The sequence below is a fragment of the Martes martes genome (genome assembly GCF_963455335.1).
Source record: "Martes martes genome assembly, chromosome: 5".
In the NCBI taxonomy this organism is placed as follows: domain Eukaryota; kingdom Metazoa; phylum Chordata; class Mammalia; order Carnivora; family Mustelidae; genus Martes; species Martes martes.
Genome location: NC_137892.1, coordinates 83,952,182 through 83,977,444, shown reverse-complemented (window position 1 = coordinate 83,977,444; position 25,263 = coordinate 83,952,182). Strand labels below are relative to the sequence as shown.

The window sequence follows — 25,263 nt, the reverse complement described above, 5'->3', positions numbered from 1 at the left end:
CCTAAGCTCCCACAAGCATGGAGTCTGAAAACCACAAGAATTGACCACCAGGAGCCTGTGAAAAGAATTACTTCAAGGGTGTGGGGATTAAATTAGATGAAAAATTAAAAATTCTTTTTACAGCAAGTGGTACATAGCAAGTGCTCAATAAATATTAGCTATTATTTTTTTTTAGGGAAATAGTTGTCACCATACTGTATATAGTGAAAATATAATTACTTGTTCTGATTATATCTCTTATTTAGACTCAAAGTATTTTTCATATAATTACATAATCTTCACTGGGATATTTTTTAATTTAATGGGTCAAAAACAGCACTTAAGGTTTACTGTGACTTGGATTTAGGTAATCAATAGCAAATATAATTATTTCTGCATCTATTTATTTTTGTTTATTAATTGTATTTTTTTTCTCATGACATATGTTCATGAGCCTTATTCAATAACCCAATGGGTTACTGGGTTACTGGGTTATCCATGGTTTCTTAAAATGAATGTTGTTTCAAAGCAGAAACAAGCTTACCTTCTGGGCACCCTGTCTTAAGAACGTGCTGGCAAAAGTTTCCAGAATGCAGTTGAGAAAGCCAGCCCCTGTAACTGAAATCCTGCCTCTCTGAATAAACTCTGTCCTGTAAAAAAAAAAAAAAAAAAAAAAAACCAAAGTGCATCTTTAATGTTATTGTATGTTTGGATATTTAAACTACAGAGATTTCCAACAGCATAATTATCACTTATGATCAGCACAAAACAATGTCCATAACAATTCAGTAATTGCCTATTACAACAAAATTTTTGTTAAAAAGAGACTTATAGCTTATATATACTATTATTTTATTCAAATTAAAGAATATTTTTTCATATTGTTAAAGAATAAATTTTAAACATCACACACAAAAATATTTTTAGCTATGAGAGGTGATGAATGTGTTAACTAACCTTATTACAGTAAACATTTTGTAATATAAATTTTCATAATATAAATATATAAAATTATGTTGTATATGTTAAACTTACACTATATGTCAGTTATAGCTCAATAAAGCTCAGGGAAAAAAGAAAACATATAGCTGCATTATTCTAATTATAGCAACTGCAGAATATAGGATTTTTAGTCATACCTACAACATAATCCCATGATAAAATTATGATGGTTGAGGTCTATACTCTATCTTTAAAATGTTATTCTACTTGACCCACAACAAACTTAACTAATTCCCATTAATATATATAATTATGAATATATATATTCATTTCATGTAACAAAATGGCTCTTAAAATTGAATCTGAGATAATTAACAGATGTGTAACTTTGATTAGATTACTAAGACTCTCTTAACTCAGTTTTCTCATGTACAAAATGAGAATAATCATAGTATCATCCTTTCATAACTACTCTGAGAAATAAATCAATTAATACACATAATGGGAACATGAAGTGTTCCTGAGAAACAATGAGTATTTACTAAATGTTAGCCACTATTACTACAGAGAGACAAGCAGTAGAGAAACACTGGAAAGACAGAAGCCTGGGATAACTTCTTTTATCCTTGAGGGGAGAGGCTGGTGTGATTAGATGTGCCACTATGCTATTTAAAGTTCTACCAATATGGGCACCTGGGTGGCTCCCTCAGCTAAGCATCTGCCTTCATCCAAGGATTCAGCCCAGCACCGAGTTCCCTGCTCAGTGGGGAGTCTCCTTCCTCTGCCCTGCCCCTCGCTCTCTATCAAATAAATAAATTCTTTAAAAAACAAAGGTCTACCAGTATTAATTATCTCCACTTCATAAAATGGATTAGGTAACACTTGAGAGTGACATCAGAAAGATGGCAGAATAGAAAACTCCAGGTCCTCACTACCCCATGGAGGTTCCAAGTTACCAGTACATGGACCAACTTGCCTTCCGGAGAACTCCACAGTTTGCAGCACCCCAGGTGAGTACAAAGTCAAGAAAGCCACACCAAAGTGAGAAAGGAAGTTCACTCCATTTACCCACCTTAGCTCCCATCCACAGAGCAAAGCACTGTGCAACTGGGGAAAAACTCCCCACTTCTAGCTTCTCCCTCGGGAGGGAAGCAGAAGAACGGAATATCCAATATTCTGGCTTTACAAGGGGGCTGCCCAACTCTCACCTGACTCAGAATGCTGAAAGGAATGGCAGGATACTTTGGGGGCTGCTGAGAACAAAGGCGAGTGTGGCGGCCTATTAGAGCACCGGACTCTGCAGTGCCCAGACAGATACCAGGCACAGCAAGAGGTCGTGGCAACTGGAGAACAGGGGTAGACCTCTTTAACTATAACATGGAGAACACTAGGAGAAGAAGAGGAATAATGAATTGGGGGGAATTGGGAGGGAGACAAAGCATGAGTGACTGTGGACTCAGAGAAGGAGGGGAGGGGGATGGAGGGTTGGGTGAGCCTGGTGGGGGGTATTAAGTTGGGCACGGATTGGATGGAGCACTGGGTGTGGTATTGGATGGAGCACTGGGTGTGGTGCATAAACAATGAATCATGGAACACTGAAAAAAAAAATAAAATTAAGATGTTAAAAAAAAAAAAAAAGAAAATTTCACACACAAAGCTAGAGAAGAATCATCCTCAGGAAAGGTTTGAAAAACCTCCAGAATCTTTATCAGGGCTGATTAGTAAAGGTCTTCCACTCCAAGAAGCCAGTCCATTAAGACTGGGGAAGGCGGCTGTTTTTTCAAATGCTTGAGTTTCACAGAAAAGATCGTCAAGTATACAAAGAAACAAAGAAACATGGCCCACTCAAAGGAGCAAAATACACCTCTAGAAACCAAGCCTAAAAGAAACAGATCCATGACTTATCTGACAAATAATGCAAAACAATCATCTTAAAAAAAATCCTCAGTAAACTAAAAGAGAACACAGAGAGACAACTAAACAAAACCAGGAAAATGATGCATAAACAAAATGAGATTATGAATAAACAGTAACCATTTAAAAAGCAAACAAACAAACAAATTCACAAGGTGAAGTAAAAATAATTGAGCTAAGAAATGTCCTAGAGGGATTCAACAGCAGACTTGAACAAGCAGAAGAATCAGAAGACTTAAACACAAGTCATGTGAAATTATGGAGTTAAGGGGAGTGAAAAGAAAAAAGAATGAAGAAAAGCGAGATAGCCTAAGGGACTTATGGGACATCACCAAATGGATCAATTGTACACATTATGGGAATGCCAAAAGCAAAGGAGAGAACAGGGCAGGTGGCCTATCTGAAGAAATAATGGCTGAAAACTTGCCAAATCTGAGAAAGGTAATAGACATCCAAATTCAAGAAGCTCAATGAATACCAAAAAAAAATCTAAAGAGAACTACATCAAGACAGATTATAATCAAGCCATCCCCCAAGTAAGAATCTTGAAAGCAGCAAGGAAAAAAGCAATTTATCACATACAAGAGAACTCCAATGAGATTTCCAGAGAAACCTCTTGGCCAGAGTGCCTGAGGGTCATACCAGATAACAGAGTCAGAGCATTCCAATAAGGAAAACCACAAGGACCCAAGCAACAGAACACAAAGAAACAGAGAATGTCTGAGAGGCCCCAAGTTATCTGAAAATGCCCAGTACTTAGTAAGGAGCTTAACAAATTCTGTTCATAGGAATGACCAGAGCATAAGGTGGGCACAGCAGACATTAGGAGAGGAGACTGGAGGTCAAATGGAGACGACCAGATGGCAAATGGTTTCCTCATGCTGAGGAGTTTAGACTTTATCCTGCAGGCAGCAAGGACTCCACTTCTGAGGCCACCAAGTAACAGGTACAGACAAACAGTTACATGTGCACCACTGACTAAATAGCTTATTGCCACCCTTAAATGCTTTCAGACCATCTCCTATCCCCCATTTGCAACAAAGTACCCACACTCAGTGAGTTCAGTAAGCATTTGTTATGTGAATAAATTCATAAATAGTAAATTTCTTTGTAACCAAAAATATTCAACAAAGAAAATATTTCCTCTAGCTTCATCCATCTCTACGGAAAAGAGATGAGAGCCATGTCTCCTGTATGTGGATTTGGGGGGGCGGTGCATATATATATATGAGCACATTTGCTCACACTAAGAAAGATACTCTAGGAAAATTATGGATCCAAAAAGCTGTGATTTGGGTAAAAAATAATTAGCATAACTCTTATTAGACCTTCTAATTCTCTAGTAGCAGGAGCCTCTACATTTCGATCGTGCATTCCATAAAAGGAAAGCTTCTCTCTCTCACACACGCAGAATTATCCTAGCCAATCTGACATAAATAGTCTAAGCAAATAGTCAGTCTAGGCAAAGCAGCTTCCACCTCTTAGATTTAAGCCTATTTAAAATGATTTGTTCATGTAAAACTATATCCTAGTGACACTAATCTTTCCTGTCTTTATTCCAGATTAGTCAGAGTAGAATTTTACAGTGATTTTAATATTTAAAAATGAAAAGTTGAGCAGTTTTACACTCTTGGGAGAGATAAACTCTTCAGTCCTCAAGGCAAGTGTAGGTGAGGGATTAATAAAAGTCTCTGTTACATCATACTCTAACCAATATTTCTTTCTGCTACTTTTGGGAGATGTAAGTGCTCAGAAAAGCACTCTCCTGGCTTGCCCACATATCAGAGAATAACGAGGCAGTAAAGCAGGGTCACGCCCTCACCATCATTGAAATGAGTTTATCCCAGTATATTTTAAGCCTGCTAGAGAAGAAAATGTTGCACTTTCCCTCAATAATTCATTGACAAAGCACATCAGACATTTTCTTCTTACTACACATAGCCAAAGTAAATCCCTCATGCTAGATAAGCCTTCTTTTGAGTTCCCTGGCAAAAAATAGCAGGTTGCACAAGATACAGTTTAATTTCAGCTCTTAAAAAAAGGAGGACGAAAGACAAGATGGACTGATGGGTGGAAAGATGAATGGACAGAGCTAAAATATGAAAAGAACCTCTGGATGTTAGAATTATAGGTATTATTTTTTATCTTCTCCTTTTTACTAATTTTCTATAATATGTATTACTTAGTAATCACCAAAACCAATAATAATAAGGACCTGAGGATCATTTCTATATAAATAAAAAGTGATTTTTCAAAAGGCTCTGCGATCCCAAGGACAATTTTCAGTAAAGGTATATGCTAACTTCTGACATCATTCACTTTAAATCTCGTTAAATCACCTCTTGATTTCCCTTTTCCCACACTGTGTAACCTCTGGGTTTTGTGCCTTTTGTCCTGAGACTTTCCACTGCCCCCAAGCTTCAAGTGTTTGATGTTTCACTCAAGAGACGTAAAGACGATTCAAGTTTTCCTATATCTGTCTTTTATCCCTGCGAAGCCTAAAGGAAGGACCAATCACGTTTATGATGTTACATACCCAGGGTCACTTTTACTCTTCAACAGTGTGTATTATGTATCAGACACCGTATGATCTTCTGAGGTCGTTACCCTTAAAACATTTTCTCTTTTTTACACATGAGGATATTTTGGTAAGAAGTTGTTCAATAACTTGCCCAGGGTCATACAGCTTGGTGGATGTACATTCATTACCTACTGCTTCAAAACCCCAGTTCTGCTCCCATGTCAGTTAATGACACAGCCATCCTCCTCGTCTATGATACTAGAGACCGCAGCAACATGTTACAGTATTCCATTCCTAATCAACCCAAACACTCAGCCAGTCAGTAGACAGTGTTTATTTTACTTCTAATGGCCCCTCAGCAGCCCATGTCATTCTCTTCCCTGCCACTGCCACAGCCACTGCCTGGGGTTAGCCCAGCAATTTTCTCTCTCCAGGACAACTGCCTCTCATGGGGGATCCTGGTCTCCAGTGTACGCTCTCTATAATCCACGCTGCCCAAATCAGTTTCCTAAGCACTGGCTGATCTTGTCACGGACCGCTTACGAAGTCGCAGAGAATACATCCACAATGCTCAGCTGAGATTCATCCGTATCACTGCATGTAACTTGTCCGTTCGTTCTCACTGGCACGTGGTGTTCCCTTGCCTGAAAACATTCCAAATTATTTCTCCGATCAATTGAAGATGAACATGTTACAGTGAATCCAGGTACACAGGTCCACAAGTGTCTCTAACATACAGATGAGCTGAATGTCTGGGTCACAGAACATGTGCAGTTTCAACTTGATGGCAAATGTCTTTCTAAATGGTTATACTTGTGTGTGTGTGTTTTTTTTTCTTTACTGCTTCAGTGCAACTGCAATGGCTAGCACATGGTAGAAAAATCAATAATGCATTAGGAACAAAAGCATGGAGAGAAGGAGAGAAGGGAGAGAAGAGAAGGAAGCAAAAGAATGAGAGAATTTATAGTACATCTCAATATCCTGGTCAGGGCAATTGAACAATGTATCTCAAAATTTCTACCTACTAAGGTCAGTAGGGGGCAGCCTTCACCTGGCTCAAAGATAAGTCACCACAGTATCTGGAAAATTACGGTAGGAGAGGCGGCTCCCTGATGTGTGTGGTGCCTGTATCAGAGTCACATCTCTCTCTCTGTCTGCAGGCAGACATAATTCAACACAGAACACAAGAGAATCATGACAGAGAATGCACACCTCAAACCTAGGAACATCTCTGTGAAAGTGAATGCCAGTTTATACAACCAGACTCCTACTTTCAGGTCATTTAAAAATGTGTTTCCGCGGGGCGCCTGGGTAGCTCAGTGGGTTAAAGCCTCTGCCTTCGGCTCAGGTCATGATCCCAGAGTGCTGGGATCAAGCCCCGCATCCGGCTCTCTGCTCAGCGGGGAGCCTGCTTCCTCCTCTCTCTCTGCCTACTTGTGATCTGTCTGTCAAATAAATAAATAAAATAAATAAAAATCTTTAAAAATGTGTTTCCTTCTGGATTGGGGAAAATAAAAAAGTTCGGGGGAGATATGGATAAATTAATTCCCAGATCACGCAGCCACTAGCTCTGAATCCTCAAAATGGCAGTTTCCGGGAAAGCAAAAGCTCTTAATGAGATCCCAGCTTTGAATTATTGACTGGTTAGGTATGGCAAATCTTGCCTAATTGTTTCCATGATGGGAATTTAATTAAAGTGTCTTTGAGGGGGAAAAAAGTTTCCACAGATATTCCTGTTGTGATGACATCTCAGTTCTAATCACGGGAATTCTGGCTTTCTCCTGTGACCACACAGAGGGACAGCCCAAAAGACAGGCAGGGCCTGCAGGTCAGATTGCCTGCTCCTGCTCCATGGGTCCAACAGTGCTGGAGACACTCTCCGGCTCCTACATGAATTCCACCATGCCAGAATACGGGGACTCTCCCACCCCGTCTTACCAAGCCCACTCATATCATAATGCTTCCTCAGAGAACCAATCCAATCGGCAGAGTTCTCAGTAAGTGCTAAGCAGTCTTAGCCTTCACACACACACACACACACACACACACACAGGGAGAGAGAAAGGGAACATAATTACGGATGTAGTTTTTGGATTCACACAGAATGGAGACCTGCCAACATACGCAAGTACCTAATGCTATGAGGAGGTTCGGCCTCCTCAGTAAAATGGGATTAATAATACCTATTACATAGGTTTTTCCACAGGAGGAATAAGGTAGTATGTGTAAAGCACTCAATGTCATCTGGGTAAGCATTCAGTAATGTTAGTTAATAATACTAACCTACTGCTATTACTACCACTAATAATAATGCCATCTGCTACTACCACCATCAGTATTCCCATTCACACAAAGACAAACAGGGTGTCTGGGAAATTAAATGCTCACAGCACAAATCCAACTCTGGTCTACTTCCAAACCTGTGCACCTCAGTAAATTCTAGGTGACACTCAATCACCCTAAACCACTTGGCAACGAATCCCTCCCGACCCATTCTGGCATTCAAAGCCCTTCGCACACTGGAGCCCTCCCATCTTACCAGCCTCCTCCTCACCCTGCTATCACACATCACACTCGCACACTCTGCACAACAGCCGTGTGAAACCGAACACCCACTAGCCTCTCTAGCCCTCAGTACTGGGGCCCTCCCCCTCTGAGCTGCTCTCCCCTAACAAGTCCCACGAATGGGTTATTGACCAGAGTCCTAAATTATTAATCGTGAGCTGCAGCAGGGAATTCTGTAACACTACGGAATTATCAAGTGGTGGAATCTCAGGAGCCCAACAGCCTAGTGCAGGTATGTATTATAGGGCAAGGTGGCTGAGTCTCCTAAAATGCGGGCTTAAGAACTGATCATCAATTACAATTGAGAACACTTTTTTTTTTTTTTTTAAACTAGGTTCCACATCCAGTGTGGAACCCAACACAGGGCATGAACTCACGACCCTGAGATCTAGACCTGAGCTGAGATCAACAGTCGATGCTTAACCAAATGAGCCACCCAGGTGCCCCATATAACACTTTTTAATAGCCAACCATGGTATTGCATTAAGTCCTTTATATACATACATTTCCATTAATTCCCACAACAGTCTTATGAAGTAATACTAACCCCATTGTACAGATAAAAAAAAACTGAGGTTCAAAGAGGCAAATTTGCTAAGGCCTCACGAAAGTTAAGTGACAGGGCCACTATTTAGATCCACACAGTTAACCTCAGATCCCATATCCCTTCCAGCAACCCTACTACCTAGAAAAAAATGTCTATTTAGGGCAAGCTTTATTGACATCCTGAGTGGTGGGCAAAGCTTCAAAATCTACAACAGTTTGTGAGCTGGTCCATTCGGAGTCTTGCCTTGGGATATCAGGCCTCCTGGAGCGCACATTCCATTTGGTGCTGGCTTCAAGGACATGCCACCTGTGCTGTTGCATGGTTTGCTACACACTTGGTTAAATGATCTATGTCCCTATTCCTGAAATTCTCAACCACTATGAACAAGGGACTTTGTTTCTTGGTTTTTTTTTTTTTTTTGAAGATTCCACCCATCCATTTGTCAGAGTGAGTGAGCGAGAGAACAGCAGGCAGAGGGAGAAGCAGGCTCCCCACTGACCAAGGAGCCCAATGTGGTACTCGATCCCAGGGCCCTGACCTGACCTAAGCCAAAGGCAGACGCTCAACTGACTGAGCCACCCAGACATCCTGGGACTTTGTATTTCCATTTTGCACTGGGCCCTGCAAATTATGTAGCTATTCCCCATCCCATTTCCAATGTAGACCTATACAACACTGCCAAGTGCCATCCCCTTGGGGAGTTTTCTGAGATGTGCAGAAATGCTTGCTTCAGTTTAGCAATACCTAACCTTATACGAGTCTCAAACACAGGCAAACCCTTAGACTCATATATCTACTTCTAAAAATGTGTCCGCAGCAAATAATCTTAGTTGAGGGCTTAGAGCAGCCTATAAAGATATTCATCACACCATTATGTAGAAGAGCAAATAATGAGAAATAATGCAAATGCCCAATACAGGCATTTAATAAAACACACCAGAATAATTTTATCCAACAAATACATCTAAACAGCCATGGAAAATCATTTTAAAGTGACATATTTAATAAGGAAAGACAGTCCCAAATGTAATGTTAAATTAATGTAAAAGTCAGAGCACCATGTACAGTATGATTCCATGTTTGTAAAAATGATTTTTCTGCCGAATGAGTAAATAAACTGTAGCAAGTGCAGCCTGCTCTAGGATGGTATGCTACACAGCACTGGAACGAGTACAGATACACCCAGAGGAGGCTCCCAGACACAATATTCAGCAAAAGAAAACAGACACAGCAGAGTACATACCCTGATTCTGTTCCACAAGAAGATCAAGAACAGGTAAAATTAATTATAAAGATGGCGGTCAGAATACAGGTTCCCTTTGGGGCCACTGACTAGAATGAGCACATACCTGAAGAGGGCATGAACATACTGTTTTTTCTTACCTGTATACTTTAACCATCCTATGGTGAAGAGGCAATACTTGTAGAAAAAAAAAGGGGAAAGATTATCTGAACACAGGATAACAAAGGATATTTGGAGTCAGATTCATCCAAACTAGAACTATGTGAAGGTTAGGTTTTCCTGTCATCAGACAGAAGGCTGTTGAGTCATCCCTGAGCAGGGGGGAGATTAAAGAACAAGCTAGAAACCACCACCTCGATTCCTCTCAGCGCTGCAACCCTCCTGAGGTCAGACACATAGAAAGGGAGCTGCCTCCACCTTCACAAGAAATGTCTCAAAATGAAGCTTTAAATGCAGACCAGGAAGCTGAAGTCCACCTGGCTTTTTTACTTTCCATCTCTTTCCTTATTGCCCATATTATCCTTGACTGGAAAGACAACAACCAAGCTCCCAGATGTCAATTCTCAACCTGATGGAGAAGACAGATCCTTAAATGAGCAGATGGGCATCAGACTCCTGCTCTGCTGTCCTAAGACCTGTAGGATGTTCTGCATGGTATCAATGCATGGTGATCAAGTAGTATAATTTTTAATACTCAACATATTTACTTACTACAGATTTAAGAAACTAACCAAAAGAGAAAAAGAAAATTTAAGCAGCATCTCCGATCCATAAGAGCCGAGACTGCAACACAATTTTGACAGTAGTCAGACTCATTGAAGTCTCCCTTCTTCCTCTCTTACTTCCACAGAAAATTCCTTTCTGACATAAATTTAAGAGGACCCTCAACTGAATTCTGTTAAACTTTCCAGGAAGGTGCTTCTGCCAAAAAGTGTTTACTGTTTGCTTGACGAGCCAGGTTATCAACTGGTCATGCTACTGGAGATTAAAAGGAACTCTGTGAAAAATGGGGTTTCAAAGAGAAGCTAGCAGTATGTTTCCACTGGGACCACAAGATACAGACCAGATATCAGAGGATGCCAAATCTATGTGCTCAACAGACTCGCCTCAAGAACTTCTAAAACACCGAATCCCGAGCACCAGCCCAGGCCTACAAAACTAGAGCCAACACAACAAATCTCCCTGTTTCACCTTCCCCCCGAATCCTGCACTAACACACAACCCAAAGGGCAAAGAAGATGAAGACAAAAAGTCAACAGGCGTCGACTAAGATATTTCAAAAGTTCTTGCTTGTAAACAGCACAGAATGCTCCCCTAACTAAACCCTTGTTTCCAGTTCAATTATCACCACTATTTTCAATCAAACAGCTTACTTCACTAAACTGAAAATAGCATTTATTCACCATTAGTTCCAACAACAACTTTCAGGCATGTAGCTCCTTATACTCTCCAGGTAGAGAGCATTCTCCTTTGTTATTTGTTATCTCAGTAAATCTTCACATTACTTTATGAGGGCATTCAGGCCAGCTTCCTGCCTTTCCCAAAGTCAAACCGTATATAAGTGACCCAGCAGCAATAACCAGGAGCAAGGTCTCCGTGTTACTGGTGATTTCAAGATCTCCTCTATGTTGAATTTCCTACCAATTCATCTTGGACTTGCCCAGTTTGCACTTGACTCTCTTGCCAATTCCACCCCTTTTCAGTTTCCTCATCCCCATTTCAGCACATAAGCAGCACAATCTGCCATTCTGTCAACAAACAGCACAGAGCCCCCTCTGCAAGCATCTGAGCACTGTGCTATGTACTGAAAATACAGCAGGACTGGAAAACAGAGAAGACTCGGATCATAGGAACACAAACATAAAAAGCAAATGGTTATCTTTTAGAGGGCAGTCTTTTGCACCAAAAATAAGACTCCTGCCAAGATATCATATTTACACAGAAAAGGCCTTGTTAACCAGTTTTCTGTAACTGACAATGCATTCTGCTCATTGTCTGATCACCCCCTGGTGCCCTGGAAATTAAGGTGAATATAAGCATGGGGTATCACGTTTTGGGATGAATACAGTGGTATTTATCTAGGTTATTTGAACTACATCCTCAAGCCCTTTACTATCAGGAATGGGGCTTAGAAATAATTCCTAAGAAAAGTTAACAAGGTCACAATATTTTAATATTCCAGTGATAGCAAGTTTGAAGGTCAACCAAAAAGGCTGATGCCCAACACAAGGAAGTCACCAAACTGTCAAATTTGCTACTAGAGAGGAAAAAAAAAAAAAGACTTCAAAGCAAGGAAAAAATGGATACACACACACACAAACACACAAAATGCCCAACCATCAGCCTCTTGAAATATGCAAATTATAGTATTTGTGATTCACCAGATGAAGACTCAAGGCTTGGGATGTTTTAGTCCAGAAATTGAAAAATGAAAAATAAAAAATGTTGTACATCTTATAAGAATATTCATAAGTGTAACTTCAATTATAATGAAAATTTATTGAACTGAAAACAGCTGCTCATCCCATTAATTTAATCCGGGTATAAAGTTTGATTCTGGCTTTTTTGTTTCTTTTACTACATTCCAGAGAAATCCCTTTGATATTTTATAAATGTTAGGTCAATACATTCAATGTTATTAACCCACATACTCTACAAGGCTACACCTTTTAAATCTCAGAAATAAGGTTTATAGGCATCAATGAATAAACAAAAGCTGTCCCACATGGGTGGGTAAAGACACCAGCCACTAAGATACTCAGCACTGAGCATGGGAGCATGGCCTTGTTAACCGAAAGCAAGAGCAACCCAGCTCGGCAACATCATGAATAAAGCGAAGTCTCCACTGACGGTGATAACTACAACCTGGCTTCAAGATAACAGAAAAGTTACTGCTGACCACAAAACCATAGAGTTATGGTGAAAGAGCAAAGCCCAAAAAAATACAAGATGACTATCTTTTTCGAATTGCCTGGATAAAGTAAATATCCATCATTAAAGCCAAATCAAATTTGTATCAATTACATGCCCACAGAGTACAGTTTTTAAAAAATCTATTTTTAGGAAAAGAGCCAGGGGTGCCTGGGGGGCTCAGTCAGTTAAGCGTCTGCCTCTGGCTCAGGTCATGATATTGGGGTCCTGGGCTCAAGCCACACACTGGGCTCCCTGCTCAGCAGGGAGTCTGCTTCTCCCTCTCCCTCTGATCCGCCCTCCTGCTCATGCTCTCTTTCTCACTCACTCTTTCTCAAATAAATAAAATCTTCAAAACAAACCAAAAAAAGGGAGGATGGCTTAGTTGGTTAGTTGGTTAGGCGTCTGCCTTTGACTCAGGTCGTGATCCCAGAGTCCTGGGAAAAACAGGACAAAATAGTAAGAAATTAATGTAAATGTAATTTACATTTATAAATTACATTTATTAATGTAATAAATCTTGGATGTAAGATTTCAGAAAGCAGAAACCATGACTGTCCATTTGAGGAGCTTAGAGCCCCAGAGCTGGTGTGCTTGAGGGAACATGAAATTATAATGTAACTCTTGCCCAAGAAGGTGCCCCAAGTGCAAATACACCAGCAGGAAGCCAAAGCTGGATCTGTGTTTAAAAAAAAAAAAAACACAGATCAAGGCTTAGTCACATTCTAAGGAACCATTTTGGAGCCCATCTCTGAGTTGAGCCGACAGGCCACGTATAGGGACACAATGACATCTGGTTTCCCATCACATACCCACACCTGCTAACCAACACACAGCTTGAGGGTCTAATTTTAGACTCAACAGCTTTGACAGCTTTTTCTCTTAAGGCGGTCATCTTCTGGGTATAGTGGCCAGCCATCATTGTCACATTCCGTGGCAAAGGAGGGGGAAGAAATAATGTCCTTTCCTCAATGTCCTCATTTAGAATGTCTGTCTAAAATGCCTTCCTTAAATCCATGTCAAGAGCTAAGACAACAAGTTTCCTAGAGTGTGGACCACAGCTTTCATCACATTATCCCCTGCTCAGAAACCTTCATGCGGCTGCTGACTATTGAAAGGACAAGACCCTTCCTCCATAACCTGGGATCCAAGGCGCTGTACAGTTTGACATAACTCCACCCTTTACCCATGTCCATATTTCTAGCTCACCACTTTGCTCAAGGTGGCATCCATGATACCTGTACTCAACACCTTGGCTCAGCAACTTCCTCTCACTATACATAAGTTATTTAACCTCAGCTTTAAAACACTGCTGGAGAAGGATCTGGCTTTGACCCGGATACGGTAGGGGTCAATAAAATATTGGCCTGATATATCAAAAATCTAAAAAGAGTGTTTGGGAGAGGACAAGAACGTTAACAAACCAAAGGGGAAAAAAAAAGTGTAATTGGTCAAACCTTTTTATAATCTGATAATCTGATAATATGTATCAAAATATAAAATGGATATAACCTTTGACCCAGAAATCCAACTTTGCTCCATGTACCTTAAAAGGTTATTGAATAACTACAGAATTACGTAATAGGGATTTCATCACAGCATTATCTGTAATAGCAAAAAAATGCCAAAAAATAGTCTAAATGCCAAATAGGAATGAACTAAGAACATTATGTAAATGAACACTATTTCTAGGTAATGAAAACTGTTTTTTTCCCCTAGAACTGTTTCATATATATAGATATAGATATAGATATGTATATATGAATAAATATATATATATATTTTTTTAACCAAATAAGCCCACTGGCTTTTTTTTTTTAAGATTTTATTTATTTATTTGACAGAGAGAGACAGCAAGAGAGGCGACACAAGCAGTGGACGTGGGAGAGGGAGAAGCAGGCTTCCCACCGAGGAGGGAGTCTGATGTGGGGCTCGATCCCAGGACCCTGGGATCATGACCTGAGCCAAAGGCAGGTGCTTAACGACTGAGCCACCCAGGTGACCCTGATTAATATTTTTTATAAGACACATGTATCATATTTTCCAGAATCAAGGTATTGGAAAAATAACTTTTAAAAAAGACACAAAGGGAAAAGGTACTGAAGGATGTTTTCCTCGGATTGTCAGGGCCAATTATCACTTTACATTTCACTGGTAAAGGTCTAGTTCAGACTAGCCAATAGCCCGATCTCTGAGAAAACTGAGGCTAAAACAAGGTAGATGAAAGACTTTTGTGTTTTCTGTATAAAACTCAGACAATTTTGTCCTTTTACTACTTCCATGTATAAAACAAACACACAAAGACTCCCCTATATTCTGGCCACAGCTTCTACACTTAATCCCAGACACCCATGTTCCATGTGAAGCTCCTGTCAAGGGAGAGGCTGAGGAAACACACCTAGTAGGTGGTTCCAGGCACACCAGCTCAGAGGATAGTAAGCCGAGGCCTTCACACTCCCCTGGGTGCACCTGGAGCATCTGAGAATTAGCACCGCAGGACTGAAATCATGGGGAGCAGTAATGATCCATACAAGTGATGGGTCTCCAGAATGAATTTTAAATTCGGGGGTTTTAGTTATTTGAGCTTGAGAGTCTTACTATCTCCATTAAAATGACAGGTTAATAAAAGATTCAAATCATACAGAAAAACGAAAAACAGTACAGGATCTTCCAAAATCTGCGCTCAGAGCAGTAATCACTATTAATACTTGATGCTTGTTATATTTTGCCTTTTTTTTAAGCCTATCTCAAAAGGAATTATCATTTCTCACCCATTATTTTGGCAAAAATTTTTTTAAAGTATGTCAATAGGAACTGCTGGCTTAGGGAAATGAACTCTTTTAAGATGTACAACTCAACAGTTTTGCTATACTTAGAGTTGGGCAAACCATCAATGTGAGTTCCAGAACATTTTCATCACTCCAAAAAGAAACTCCACGCCCATTAGCAGTCACTGCCCACTACGGCAACCACTAATCTATTTCCCATCGCCATGGACATGGCAATTCTGCACATTTCAAATAAGTTGACTCACAGGATATGTGGACTTTTGTAACTGGCTTCTTCCATACTGTTACCAAGCTTCCCCCACATTATAAAACCTGTCCTTCATTCTTATGACTGAATAATATTCCATTTATAAGTATACCAATTTGGTTACATATTCATCAGTAGACAGACATTTTCACACTCTGCCTATCATGAACAATGGTGTTATAAATATTCCCGTGCAAATTTCTGTGTTTTCACAAAACACGTATGTTTTCAACAGAGTAGAAAAAGCTGGGTCCGGGGTAACTCTATGCTTAACTTTCTGAGGCCCTGAAAATCTGGTCTGCACAGCAGCTGCACCATTCACACTGCCACCAGTGGTGTGATGGTGGCCTTCCAATGGCTCCCCACCATTCCCCACACTTGTTACTGTGTATCTTTTTGACTGCACTCATCCCAGGCAGGTTTGAAGTGGTATCTCATCGTGATTTTGATTTGCACTTCTGGATGTAGACTGATGCTAAGCATCACGTACTTACTGGCCATCTACACATCTTTTTTGGAAAAATATCTACTCAAATCTTTTTTAAAAATTAAATTAAATTTTTTAAATTAAAACTCATATTTTAATTTAAATTTTTTTAAAATTCAAGTATAATTAACATGCAGTGTTATATTAGTTTCAGTGTACAAGATGATTCAATAAGTCTATACACTATTCAGGGCTCATCAAAATAAGTGTACACTCTCACAAATTACGGAGAGATATATATATAATAGGAGATATGGTTTACAAGTATTCTCATTCTCAGCATTGTCCTCTGACCTTCTTGACAATACCCCTGAAGCGTAAGTTTTCAATTTTGATGAAAACAATTTCACCTATTTTGTCTTTTGTTGCTTTGGCTTTTGGTATCATATCTAAGAAATCACTACCTAATCCAAGTTCACAAAGATCTTCAGCTGTTTTCTCCTTAAAGTTTTATAGGTCTTAACTCTCATTTAGGTCTTTGATCCATCTTCAATTAATTTTGTATTTGGAATGAGGTAGGGCTCTAACTTTATTCTTCTGTTTGTAGATATCCAGTTGTGACAGCACCATTTGTTGAAAAGAATATTCTTTCTTCATTGAATAGTCTTGGCATATAGCTTTTCAAAGTCTTCCTTAAATGTTCTATAGCTTGACAGTGGCAGTGTTTATACAACTATGTCAAAACTCATAAAACTGTACATTAAGAATAAATTTTGCTGTATGTAAATAATATACTCAATAAACCTAGCAATTAAAACTTCTCCTTTAAAGAAACATTCACGTATTGCCTATGTAAGGATCCTATGCTTCACAAACACTATACTAATGTTTGTAATAAAAATAAACTGGAGGGGAGGAGTCAAGATGGTGGAGAAGTAGCAGGCTGAGACGACATCGGGTAGCAGGAGATCAGCTAGATAGCTTATCTAACCATTGTGAACACCTATAAATCCAACGGGAAATCGAAGAGAAGAAGAGCAACAATCACAGAAACAGAAAATCGATCACTTTCTGAAAGGTAGGACCTGCGGAGAAGTGAATCCAAAGCGACGGGAAGATAGACCCCGGGGGGAGGGGCCGACACCCGGCAAGCGGCGGAGCGACGGAGCACAAAATCGGGACTTTTAAAAGTCGGCTCCACTGGGAGACATCGCTCCAGAGGCTAAACTGGGGGGAAACCCAGGCGGGGTCAGCATAACCCCAGGACCCGCGGGGTCACAGAAGGACTGGGGGTGTCTGAGTGCCGCAGAGCTCGCAGGTATTAGAGCGGGGAAGCCGGCTATAGCGACAGAGCCGAGGAGTGAGCTCTAAGCTCGGGGTTACCTTGTGCCGGTCGCAGGCTGGGTGGGCTCGGAGCGCGGCCGGAGGCCACGGAGACAAAAGCGACCCGGCGCTTTTCTCCAGCTCCAACAATTGACTGCTTTCCTCGAGGCGCGACCGCAAGCCAGGGAGGCGGGGCTATTGGGCGCTTTGCTCTGAGAGCGCACTGAGGAGCGGAACCCCAAGCTCTCGGCTCCTCCGGGCCGAGAGATTGGGAGGCCGCCATCTTCATTCCCGTCCTCCGGAACTCTACGGAAAGCGCTCAGGGAACAAAAGCTCCCGAAAGCGAACCCGAGCGGATTACTTAGCCCGGCCCCTGGCAAGGGCGGTGCAATTCCGCCTGCGGCAAAGACACTTGAGAATCACTACAACAGGCCCCTCCCCCAGAAGATCAACAAGAAACCATCCAAAACCAACTTCAGTCACCAAGAACAGCGGAATTCCACAGCAGGAGAAAGCAAATCCTACCTGGACAAAATGACAAGGCGGAAAAACTCACCTCAAAAAAAAGAACAAGAGGCCGTACCGAAGGCTGGAGACCTAATCAATACAGACATAGGTAGCATGACAGATCTAGAGTTCAGAATGACAATTCTCAAGGTTCTAGCCGGGCTCGAAAAAGGCATAGAAGATATTAGAGAAACCCTCTCCGGAGAGATAAAAGCCCTTTCTGGAGAAATAAAAGAACTAAAATCTAACCAAGTTGAAATCAAAAAAGCTATTCATGAGGTGCAATCAAAAATGGAAGCTCTCACTGCCAGGATAAATGAGGCAGAAGAAAGAATTAGTGACATAGAAGACCAAATGACAGAGAATAAAGAAGCTGAGCAAAAGAGAGACAAACAACTACTGGAACACGAGGAGAGGATTCGAGAGATAAGTGACACCATAAGACGACACAACATTAGAATAATTGGGATTCCAGAAGAAGAAGAAAGAGAGAGGGGAGCAGAAGGTATATTGGAGACAATTATTGGAGAGAATTTCCCTAATATGGCAAAGGGAACAAACATCAAAATCCAGGAGATGCTAAGAACGCCCCTCAAAATCAATAAAAATAGGTCCACACCTCGTCACCTGATAGTAAAATTTACAAGTCTTAGCGACAAAGAGAAAATCCTGAAAGCAGCCCGGGAAAAGAAGTCTGTAACATACAAGGGTAAAAACATTAGATTGGCAGCGGACCTATCCACAGAGACCTGGCAGGCCAGAAAGAACTGGCATGATATATTCAGAGCACTAAACGAGAAAAACATGCAGCCAAGAATACTATATCCGGCTAGGCTATCATTGAAAATAGAAGGAGAGATAAAGAGCTTCCAGGACAAACAAAAGCTGAAAGAATTTGCAAACACCAAACCAGCTCTACAGGAAATATTGAAAGGGGTCCTCTAAGCAAAGAGAGACCCTAAAAGTAGTAGATCAGAAAGAAACAGAAACAATATACAGTAACAATCATCTTACAGGCAATACAATGGCACTAAATTCATATCTCTCAATAGTTACCCTGAATGTTAATGGGCTAAATGCCCCAATCAAAAGACACAGGGTATCAGAATGGATAAAAAAACAAAACCCATCCATATGCTGCCTACAAGAAACTCATTTTAGACCCGAAGACACCTCCAGATTTAAAGTGAGGGGGTGGAAAACAATGTACCATGCTAATGGACATCAGAAGAAAGCTGGGGTGGCAATTCTTATATCAGATCAATTAGATTTTAAGCCAAAGACTATAATAAGAGATGAGGAAGGACACTATATCATACTCAAAGGGTCTGTCCAACAAGAAGATCTAACAATCTTAAATATCTATGCCCCTAACATGGGAGCAGCCAACTATATAAACCAATTAATAACAAAATCAAAGAAATACATCGACAGTAATACAATAATAGCAGGGGACTTTAACACTCCCCTCACTGAAATGGACAGATCATCTAAGCAAAAGATCAACAAGGAAATAAAGGCCTTAAATGACACACTGGACCAGATGGACATCACAGATATATTCAGAACATTCCATCCCAAAGCAACAGAATATACATTCTTCTCTAGTGCACATGGAACATTCTCCAGAATAGACCACATCCTGGGTCATAAATCAGGTCTCAATCGGTACCAAAAGATCGAGATCATTCCCTGCATATTTTCAGACCACAATGCTCTGAAGCTCGAACTCAATCACAAGAGGAAATTTGGAAAGAACGCAAATACATGGAGACTAAACAGCATCCTTCTAAAAAATGAATGGGTCAACCAGGAAATTAAAGAAGAATTGAAAAAATTCATGGAAACAAATGATAATGAAAACACAACAGTTCAAAATCTGTGGGACACAACAAAGGCAGTCCTGAGAGGAAAATATATAGCAGTGCAAGCCTTTCTCAAGAAACAAGAAAGGTCTCAAATACACAACCTAACCCTACACCTAAAGGAGCTGGAGAGAGAACAACAAAGAAAGCCTAAACCCAGCAGGAGAAGAGAAATCATAAAGATCAGAGCAGAAATCAATGAAATAGAAACTAAAAAAACAATAGAACAAATCAACAAAACTAGGAGCTGGTTCTTTGAAAGAATTAATAAGATTGATAAGCCCCTGGCCAGACTTATCAAAAAGAAAAGAGAAAGGACGCAAATAAATAAAATCATGAATGAAAGAGGAGAGATCACAACCAACACCAAAGAAATACAAACAATTATAAGAACATACTACGAGCAACTCTATGGCAACAAATTTGACAACCTGGAAGAAATGGATACATTTCTAGAGATGTATAAACTACCACAACTGAACCAGGAAGAAATAGATAACCTGAACAGACCCATAACCAGTAAGGAGATTGAAACAGTCATCAAAAATCTCCAAACAAACAAAAGTCCAGGACCAGACGGCTTCCCAGGGGAATTCTACCAAACATTTAAAGAAGAATTAATTCCTATTCTCCTGAAACTGTTCCAAAAAATAGAAATGGAAGGAAAACTTCCAAACTCATTCTATGAGGCCAGCATCACCTTGATCCCAAAACCAGACAAGGATCCCACCAAAAAAGAGAATTACAGACCAATATCCTTGATGAACACAGATGCGAAAATTCTCACCAAAATACTGGCCAATAGGATCCAACAGTACATTAAAAGGATTATTCACCACGACCAAGTGGGATTTATTCCAGGGCTGCAAGGTTGGTTCAACATCCGCAAATCCATCAATGTGATACAATACATTAATAAAAGAAAGAGTAAGAACCATATGATACTCTCAATAGATGCTGAAAAAGCATTTGACAAAGTGCAGCATCCCTTCCTGATTAAAACTCTTCAAAGTGTAGGGATAGAAGGCACATACCTCAATATTATCAAAGCCATCTATGAAAAACCCACCGCAAATATCATTCTCAATGGAGAAAAACTGAAAGCTTTTCCGCTAAGGTCAGGAACACGGCAGGGATGTCCGTTATCACCACTGCTGTTCAACATAGTACTAGAAGTCCTAGCCTCAGCAATCAGACAACAAAAAGAAATTAAAGGCATCCAAATCGGCAAAGAAGAAGTCAAACTATCACTCTTTGCAGATGATATGATACTATATGTGGAAAACCCAAAAGGCTCCACTCCAAAACTGCTAGAACTTATACAGGAATTCAGTAAAGTGTCAGGATATAAAGTCAATGCACAGAAATCAGTCGCATTTCTTTACACTAACAACAAGACAGAAGAAAGAGAAATTGAGGAGTCAGTCCCATTTACAATCGTACCCAAAACCATAAGATACCTAGGAATAAATCTAACCAAAGAGGCAAAGAATCTATACTCAGAAAACTATAAAGTACTCATGAAAGAAATTGAGGAAGACACAAAGAAATGGAAAAATATTCCATGCTCATGGATTGGAAGAACAAATATTGTGAAAATGTCTATTCTACCTAAAGCAATCTACACATTTAATGCAATCCCTATCAAAATCCCATCCATTTTTTTTAAAGAAATAGAACAAATAATCCTAAAATTTATATGGAACCAGAAAAGACCTCGAATAGCCAAAGGAATATTGAAAAAGAAAGCCAAAGTCGGTGGTATCACAATTCCAGACTTCAAGCTCTATTACAAAGCTGTCATCATCAAGACAGTATGGTACTGGCACAAAAACAGACATATAGACCAATGGAACAGAATAGAGAGCCCAGAAATAGACCCTCAACTCTATGGTCAACTAATCTTCGACAAAGCAGGAAAGAATATCCAATGGAAAAAAGACAGCCTCTTCAACAAATGGTGCTGGGAAAATTGGACAGCCACATGCAGAAAAATGAAATTGGACTATTTCCTTACACCACACACGAAAATAGACTCAAAGTGGATGAAGGACCTCAATGTGCGAAAGGAATCTATCAAAATCCTTGAGGAGAATGCAGGCAGCAACCTCTTTGACCTCCACCGCAGCAACTTCTTCCTAGGAACATCGCCAAAGGCAACAGAAGCAAGGGCAAAAATGAACTATTGGGATTTCATCAAGATCAAAAGCTTTTGCACAGCAAAGGAAACAGTTAACAAAACCAAAAGACAACTGACAGAATGGGAGAAGATATTTGCAAACGACATATCAGATAAAGGGCTCGTATCCAAAATCTATAAAGAGCTTATCAAACTCAATACCCAAAGAACAAATAATCCAGTCAAGAAATGGGCAGAGGACATGAACAGACATTTCTGCAAGGAAGACATCCAGATGGCCAACAGACACATGAAAAAATGCTCCACATCACTCAGCATCAGGGAAATACAAATCAAAACCACAATGAGATACCACCTCACACCAGTCAGAATGGCTAAAATTAACAAGTCAAGAAATGACAGATGCTGGCGAGGATGCGGAGAGAGGGGAACCCTCCTACACTGTTGGTGGGAATGCAAGCTGGTGCAACCACTCTGGAAAACAGTGTGGAGGTTCCTCAAAAAACTGAAAATAGAGCTACCCTACGACCCAGCAATTGCACTCCTGGGTATATATCCTAAAGATACAAACGTGGTGCTCCGAAGGGGCACGTGCACCCGAATGTTTATAGCAGCAATGTCCACAATAGCCAAACTGTGGAAAGCGCCTAGATGTCCATCAACAGATGAATGGATAAAGAAGATGTGGTATATATACACAATGGAATACTATGCAGCCATCAAAAGACATGAAATCTTGCCATTTGCGACGACGTGGATGGAACTAGAGGGTATCATGCTTAGCGAAATAAGTCAATCGGAGAAAGAGAACTATCATATGATCTCTTTGATATGAGGAAGTGGAGATGCAAGGTGGGGGGGTTTGGGGGGAGGTAGGAAAAGAAAAAATGAAAAGATGGGATTGGGAGGGAGACAAACCATAAAAGACTCAATCTCAAGAAACAGACTGAGGGTTGCGGGGGGGAAGGGGGACGGGAGAGGGTGGTGGGGAAATGGACATTGGGGAGGGTATGTGCTATGATGAGTGCTGTGAAATGTGTAAACCAGACGATTCACAGACCTGTACCCCTGGGGATAAAAATACATTATATGTTTATTAAAATAAAAAATTAAAAAAAAAAAAATAAACTGGAAACCATCTGAGTCTCTACCAAAAATAAGCTGAAGAGGGTCGCCTGGATGGCTCAGTCGGTTAAGTGTCTGCCTTCTGCTCAGGTCACAATCCTGGGGTCCTGGGATCGAGTCTCGCATCAGGCTCCCTGCTCAGCAGGGAGTCAGCTTCTCCCTGTCCCTTCCCCAGTTTCTGCACTTGTGTGCGTACGTGCTTTCTCTCTCTCTCAAATAAATAAAATCTTTAAAAAAAAAAAAAAAGCTAGCCAGATGTAGTATAATCATAGGGTTGAATAGCACGAACAGTATAAAGGAATAAGCTAGGTTTTATATGTTAAATGGATAAATTTCTATTAAGCAAAAAAATGTAAGTACCCAATGACTGACACAGAATGAAAGCATATATGTAAAAAGACACAAAACCAAGCTATTCAGACTCTGTGAATACACATGTAAGTACCTAACAGTATCTCTTAAAAGTCTGGAAGAATCCTCAGCACACTGATAACATTCACTGCCTCTCAAGAGAGCAAAAAGGCACCAAGATTGGACAGGGTGATCAGAACAGAGTTGAACTCTGTTATTTTTTCCCCCAAAAGGAAATCTATTCATTAATTACTTTCAAGATTAAAAGTTAATAATGTGGGGTGCCTGGGTGGCTCAGTTGGTTAAGCGTCCAGCTCTTGATTTCAGCTCCGGGTCATGAGATTGAGCCCACAACGCTGGACTAGCGCCTGCTTGAGATTCTTTCCCTCCTTTTCCTTTTGCCCCTCCCCCCACCTGCCCACATGCATGCGTGTGTGCATGATCTCTCTCTCTCTCTAAGATAAAAAGATTAATAATACGTACCTTATGTGAGTTGTAAACAGAGGTTAAGTATGGAATCATAGCTTTTTAATATATGCAGTCATTCGTGTATCCCTGCATCCAACCTGCACACACACACACACAGCTGATCTTACCAATTTGGATTTTCCATACTTTCCCGGAAGACAGACTCTTCCTTCATGGATGCATATTGTGTCCACGTAAGGCAGTGACTCCGTATAGCCATGTTTCTTTCCTGAGGATTGAGCCATGATTCCTCTTCCAATTGGATACTAGGTACCTTTAAAATGCTCACCTGTCCAACAGAGAATGGAAGGCTCTCTCAATTGAGAAAGAGCAAGCTACCTAAAGACTAAGTACAGAGTTGCTTTCAGTCGTGGGTAATTAAGAGAACAAGTGATACTCATATGCAAACGATGGCTCACCAATGGCTATGAGTCCTTGATAATCAAACACACCATGACCTTACTAAATGCTGGTGAGGACATGCAAATGGCCCAGGATTTATGCAGGCTGTACAGTCCATGGCCTCATTTCCCTAACTGCTAAACACTAAGCAAATTATCCACCTCCTTCGTGTCTCCTCTAGGGCTGGTTATGGCCTTCTTAAATTGATGGATTCTAATTGGGCCCATTGATGGGCTCGCATGCAGCAGGACAATATCAGATAAAATATCTTCTTCATTTTAAACTGTCCGATACCTCGAAATGTATGGTTTCCAAGGTGGAGGAGACACGGGAAACTACAAAGGCAGCATTATACAAGTCAGAGGTGTCCTTAAATTATTTAAGAATTGAGATACCAGACAAAGTTGAATGCCTTTTTAAATAATAGATTCAAAGCCTGTATATAGGGCAAAGGCAGGGTATACACCCTGTGGAAAAAGCCAATGATAATTTTCTGCATACAGTACAACACATTTTCCCATGTGGAAAATAAAATAAAGTTCTTTTTCCTTGTCACATCAGCTTTCTTTCCTTCAAAGAATGTGACAGTCTTAATGCATGACCAGGAAGTGACAGAAGCCATCGTTTTTTCTACAAACAGCAAACAGCACAGCAGTGTAATCTGCAAGCTAATGGGCTTCTCCATCACAAAGAGAATCACTTCCAGGTTGAAATAACCACCAGAGACATCGTAGGAAATGCACATCAAGATGCTCTCGTCTTATTTCCTAATGATTCTAAAAGGACTCTTGTCAATAATCCCACTATGATTTAAGTAATGTTATTAAAAATTCCCACTTACCTTCGCCAACGATCACCAGAGAGCTTAAGAATTTCAAAGAGAGAAAACAATTTGCTATCATGAAGATTTCATCATCACCGCCATTATAGAAACACACACAAAAAGACTCACAGAGAGCACTGAGAACATTATACTCCCTGAAATAGAAACCGAAGCT

At 40.4% G+C, this 25,263-nt stretch overlaps 1 protein-coding gene across 1 annotated transcript in view; it reads right to left on the bottom strand.

Moving 5' to 3' along the window:
• PRELID2 (PRELI domain containing 2) overlaps nt 1-25,263 on the bottom strand; it is a 70,446-nt gene that overhangs the window by 29,381 nt on the left and 15,802 nt on the right. The window contains exons 4-5 of the mRNA XM_080803345.1: nt 23,992-24,152; nt 524-629 (exon numbers count right to left, since the gene is read on the bottom strand). Coding sequence (XP_080659471.1) covers nt 524-629; nt 23,992-24,152 — 267 coding nt within the window. The remainder of the gene's footprint in view (nt 1-523; nt 630-23,991; nt 24,153-25,263) is intronic.